The sequence below is a fragment of the Gadus morhua genome, chromosome 7, assembly GCF_902167405.1.
Source record: "Gadus morhua chromosome 7, gadMor3.0, whole genome shotgun sequence".
Classification (NCBI taxonomy): domain Eukaryota; kingdom Metazoa; phylum Chordata; class Actinopteri; order Gadiformes; family Gadidae; genus Gadus; species Gadus morhua.
In genome coordinates, this window is record NC_044054.1 from 9,312,547 (window position 1) to 9,318,365 (window position 5,819).

General features: G+C 47.2%; 1 protein-coding gene across 2 annotated transcripts; it reads left to right on the top strand.

Annotated features, from left to right (window-relative positions):
* The first annotated feature begins 2,364 nt into the window (after positions 1 to 2,364).
* On the top strand, positions 2,365 to 3,133 carry LOC115546775 (putative nuclease HARBI1). Of its 2 annotated transcripts, none has more exons than XM_030360534.1 (2): positions 2,365 to 2,745; positions 2,899 to 3,133. In XM_030360534.1, the coding sequence occupies exons 1-2, from the start codon at positions 2,375 to 2,377 to the stop codon at positions 3,071 to 3,073; spliced, it is 546 nt and encodes a 181-aa protein (XP_030216394.1). In that variant the 5' UTR covers positions 2,365 to 2,374; the 3' UTR covers positions 3,074 to 3,133. The 2 variants fall into 2 exon arrangements, with proteins under 2 accessions (XP_030216394.1, XP_030216395.1); XM_030360535.1 differs by having other exon boundaries at positions 2,374 to 2,745; positions 3,013 to 3,133.
* Positions 3,134 to 5,819: the final 2,686 nt, after the last annotated feature.

Here is a 5,819-nt window from a genome sequence, read left to right on the forward strand (position 1 = left end):
AGGTCCAGGTGGGGCAGCATGTACTTGTGCAACATGAGGAGCCTCTCTTGCATCGGTATCACCATCACCTACTGACATGCCCTCTGAATCACTTTGCTCACTGGATGAAGTACCTGAAGTAGTAAAAACAATAACCATTACACCCATAGACTGTATGTTGACAGATTAGTGTCACACATTTTCCTGTCTTTTCATAATGTTTTGTATTGAGATTTAAAGAATAGATTGTCTATGTTTAAGTGTGGGGTTTGCTGTGTATTAGCAAATGAATAGCAGACACTTTGGGCAAAATTGGACCATTCTTTTAAAATTAAATCAAGTATGAGAGTACACAACAACTTCAGGTAATGACATGAATGACATATCTGGACATAACAGAACTTGACATACCATGCTTAGCAGGTGGAGCTCCAGACACTGCTGGATCCTCCTCTGGGTGTGGCTGGTCAGCTGTGGGAATACACAGAAATCTGAGACATCAATAGGCTGGAGATTCTGCCCCACACACACACACACACACATATATATACATATATATATATATATTTTTTTTGTTACATTCACACAATCATACATATGTAAATACATACATACGTGTGTGTGTGTGTGTGTGTGTGTGTGTGTATTTATGTATTATGCACATTTTATTACTGTTCTTCTGTCTTTTACAACAGTTTTAACTATTGTTCTTGTGTAGTGATGTTTCAAACTGTTTTAATTGTATAAGCGGAGTGACAAACAACTTGAATGTGAGCCTACATGGTAAATTCAAACTATCCAAGCATGACTTACCATCCTGTGCAGGGGGGGCTGACTGCTCTTCATCACTACTGCTGTACCTAGGCTGCTGACTTGAGTGGGCCATTTCACTGCTGCTTGTAGAAGGTGTGGCTGGCTCTGACTCTTTTCTTTTTTTTAAGAAGAAGCTCTTAATGTCTCTGCTTCTCTTCATATTTTCTTAATGTCCCTGGGGGACTTCTCTTCATATTTTCTTAATATCCCTGGGGGAAATGTAATTCAGTTAATTCACTTTGTGAATTAACTGACACTTTTTAATGTCAGTTAATTCACTTTGAAGTAATAGCTATAACTTAAAACGTCAAGCAGGATCATTGTCAAATGGCTTAGAATCAGTGTGCAAAATAGAGGGGTTCGTGGGGCTCTGGAACCCCTTAAATAACAGCTTTGACTCCATTATCAAAAAGAAAGGAGGTGTCAACAATGTACCTAATTATGTATATTTATAGGATCTACAAAGGTTTATCTGTACATAACTACCACTCTTATAACTCACTTTTAATAACACAATTAACACATATTGCATCTCAAGCATTTGTGGCATTTGAATGCAACAAATAAGTCACAGCTTGTTCTTGTGTTATAGCTATTTAAATTTAGACTGTCACACTATGTTTCACACACTGGTTGGCCAAAAATATAACATTAGCTCTATTGAACACACACATCTGCAAAAAACACTATCAGTCTTCAGTCCAGAAAACATCTTTTCATATTTCATGGCGGTATCCAAAACACTAACGTTACATGCTTAACTTGGTTTGCAGGCTGCTAAGCTAGCTAGTGCAGTGTAGTTCGTCTTTTAGCTGCTACTTAGTGCTGGATAAAGTTTTCCTACACATTCAGAGGGAACTACGATATAACTAAACATTAAATTACCATACCTCAACGATTTCAACGTCCTTATTGCTTTTATATTGTTCACGTAACGTTGTCACTGTGACCGTCGTCGTCCTCCCCTTCACGGACCAGCAGCATGCGCAGCGCGCTCATCTCATGGGTCACGTGACCTGCATAGCTAAATGTCCGCCGAGCAGAAATCAGCTCTCACAGCCTCAGTACGACCATTACTGTGTTAGTTAAAAATGTAAAACTGACCCTAAAGCAGTTGATCAGCTGTCATCATTGATTGACAGCATTTCTCTTATTTCTTGTGTTGACGAACTTGACCAACTACCTATCAGATCTGGGGTGGCCACAGGGGTGGCCAATGAGCTTTCAGGGGTGGCCCTGGCCACCCCAGGCCACCCCCCAGAATCGCCACTGCCAGGGGCCTCATGTACTAAGGCTGCGTACGCACAAAAACGTGGCGTACGTCCTTTTCCACGCTCACGTTCAGATGTACAAAACGTGAAATGACCGTAAAAATGTGCGGTCCCCACGCCAGCTCCAGAGCTGTCGTACGCACGTTTCTACAGCTATTGTTCCTTTGGCGACACTTAGAGGTGACGCTGGGAAACTGGGAAAAAAGGTGAAAACAATGACTCATCAGAGTGATTTGCACATCAGAGACACACTAATGAACAATTAACACACCTTGCAATTATATGGGTGGCTATAAAAGCATGCGCAATGGATGAAGAAAATTATTTTACCAATGGCTGTGTTATCGTTGTTAGAGGACATCGCAAATGGTCACATCCGAAGGGAACGTATATTTAGGGAACGCGAGGACTTACTCGCAAATGATGACGATTGGCTCATGAGCCGATTTCGTTTCCCCAGGCCAGTATTACTGGAGCTGTGCGCAGAGCTGCGGCCGGCCCTAGAGCGCCACACAGCCAGGAGCCAGGGGTTGTCCGTGCCCACACAGGTGCTGACCACGCTGGGGTTCCTGGCAACAGGGGCCTTCCAGCGGGAGCTGGCCGATCGGTCAGGAGTGTGCCAGTCCACCCTGAGCCGAGCCATGCCAGCTGTGTGGGACGGAATCATCCGAATGTCATCCAGGTACATCAAATTCCCATACAATGCTGTTGAACAGGCCCACATTAAAGCGCAATTTGCAGCAACAGCCGGTTTCCCTAATGTAATCGGAGCTGTTGACTGCACACATATTGCCATAAAAGCGCCATCACAGGATGAATTTGTTTACGTTAACAGGAAACACTTTCATTCTATCAATGTCCAAGTGATATGTGATGCGCAAATGCAGCTCCTTAACATGGTGGCAAGGTGGCCTGGTTCAACGCACGATTCATTCATTCTGACCAACAGCATGGTTGGGAACAGGCTGGAGGCTGGCACTGTGCGCGATGGGTGGCTTCTGGGTGAGTAAATGCTTTATTCGTGTAAAAAGCGGGCGTAAAGTTAGAAATGTCGCCCGCGGTGCACTTCTGCATTCATTGTGTGGTTTTTACGTTGTGTATTGTATTCTGCGGCTTCATCTGACCCTAGGGGAACGTGGCTGATGACCCCTCTTACGAACCCCAACACCGACCAAGAGAGGAGGTATAATGACCTCCATTCCCGGACGCGAATAATTGTGGAGAGGGCAATCGGCCTGCTGAAGGGACGGTGGCGATGCCTGGACAGGTCGGGGGGGATGCTACTCTACAGACCTGAGAATGTGTGTCACATTGTGATGGCCTGTGGCGTCCTCCACAATGTGGCACACCACCATGGCATACCACTGCCAGAGCAGCACAACCCCCCACTGGAGGAACCGGATGCCGGACCCGTCAACTGCAACCCACCCCGAGGAGCCATACGGGCCCGGCAGAATGTGATTTCAAGCATGTAAAGAGGCAAGGACAGAATTTACTTTGACACAAGTGTATTTATTGACGCGCTTATGTCACCGAGTACATTTATAAGCCGATCAAGGCGATCATTAATGCCACCGATGGCTCTGACGATTTCTGCCTGTGACTCCAGCACAGCTCGGTTGAGGACACGGCCGGTCGGGTGGTTGGCAGATGAATTGGAGGCGCCGCGTGCAGCGGAGCCGGTGGAGAAACCGGAGTCAGCGGTGACGCTGGAGACGCCGGGGCCGACGGAGGAGACGCCGGGGCTGGAGACGCCGGGGCTGGAGACGCCGGGGCTGGAGACGCCGGGGCTGGAGACGCCGGGGCTGGAGACGCCGGGGCCGACGGAGGAGACGCCGGGGCCGACGGAGGAGACGCCGGGGCCGACGGAGGAGACGCCGGCTTGCTTGTCTATTCAAAAATAAAAAATTTAAGTTAATAAACACGAGTCAAAGTCTTTAATATCCTGGCATCTTTACGCACGACTTATGTATATTGTAAGCAGCCAATTGTATGACCAGTATAATTACAGCATTTATGAATTCAGCATATTTACCTTGGGGATGATCGGTGTCCCCTTCATGGGCTCCCACCACTCCGGTGAGAGCCGTGTCACAGATCAAAGCGGCCACTCTCAAATCGAAGGGGGAGAGTTCCCCCACTCCCGTCCCCCCAGCTGTTGCGGTCACGCTTCGGCGGTGGGCAGAAACCCTCCGCTTCACCTCCACCTTGAGGTCTGACCACTTTTTTTTAATTTCTGAGTGTGTGCGCTGCTGAGACCCCACTGCATTGACGGCCTCGCAAACACGCTCCCACTCATTTCTCTTTTGTTTAGCATTTATCCCTGTTGACAGGGTACCAAATAACATATGCTTGCGCATTTCCACCTCGTGGAGCAAAATCTCGAGCTCGGACTCCGTGAAGTTGCGTTTTTTAACTCTGTTCATGGTGCCAGGTGATCGGAATAAGAGGTGAATTTCAGGTCCAGAGGCCTATTTAAATGAAATTGCATATTTAAATGAGGGCGTGGACAGGGAGGAGTTTGGCACGTCGGCATGTGCGCTCAATTCCACGTTGATTGAGATGTACAAAAGAAACGTGCTTGGATCCATGCGTTCGCACACTTTGATACATCTGAATTTATTTGTGCGTAAGACAGTTTCTGGGTTTTGGCGTACGCCAAGTTTCAGTATGAAATCCACGCAAGTCTTAGTACATGAGGCCCCAGGACTGTAACGCAAGTGTTGTACACTTCCTTGTTATTTGGATAACCGTTCTGCTGTTGGTGTGATGGCGCATAACACGTCGGACTCTCGTCTCTGGTATTTCTACAACGAGACTCGTATTGGGGGTTATCTCAGCCAAGGTTGAGAATGAATTGGGGGGAAAGAACTTTGGCTTTGACTCCCTCAAGTCAAGAACATGAACCACGACAAGGAGGAGAAGGGGATCTTTGCCGGGCAGCGCTTAGGCACCTCCGCCTCTGGCGGTGGTCCCTCAGCGGGGCTCAAGCGGGAGACATTCGCCGCCAACAATCCCTTTCTCCTCCATGTCGTAGTTCATGTTCTTGAGGGAGTCAAAGCCAAAGTTCCTTCCCCCCAATTCATTCTCAACTTTGGCTGAGATAACCCCCAATACGAGTCTCGTTGTAGAAATACCAGAGACGAGAGTCCGACGTGTTATGCGCCATCACACCAACAGAACGGTTATCCAAATAACAAGGAAGTGTACAACACTTGCGTTACAGTGTGTGTATTCACATTGATGTGGACGTTGAAGAACCAGGAACGTCGGAGAACCCAACGCGGTCGTTTGAGATTCATAATATCGGCTCACACAGCTTTTGGCCGTGATAATATATATTAGGCTATATGGTATAGATATCTGTGTAGGCTATATGATAATATTTAGATATAGAGCTCCAGGACTCCCGTGTGTTCTAGAATATTTACAGAACACGGCTAAAGGCTGTGTGCGCCTCGCCATTGCGATACATCCACTGTAAACAGAGCGCATGGTACCGCACGTGGCTGCAAGCTGCTCAGGGCCACACCCCCACCCTCCTCCTTGACACGCCCACCGAAACAGCGCATTTGGGGGAAGCTCAATGTGCGACTGGCTCGGAGTGGCTGTAACTCTGCACCACGGCTGAATTTCAGGAACGTCTTTGAATACTGTGTTAGTTGCCCACTAATACCTATATTAAAGAATACATAAAATAGCATGTCATGGGACCTTTAAATGCAGAAATGCTTGCTGGCAGTGTCTATTCAGTTA

Coding starts and splice junctions, on each gene's coding strand:
- LOC115546775 (XM_030360534.1), top strand. CDS start 2,375: ATGAAGAAAATTATTTTACCAATGGCTGTGTTATCGTTGTTAGAGGAC. Junction 2,746..2,898: donor ATCATCCGAATGTCATCCAG/GTACATCAAATT, acceptor TTACGTTAACAG/GAAACACTTTCATTCTATCA.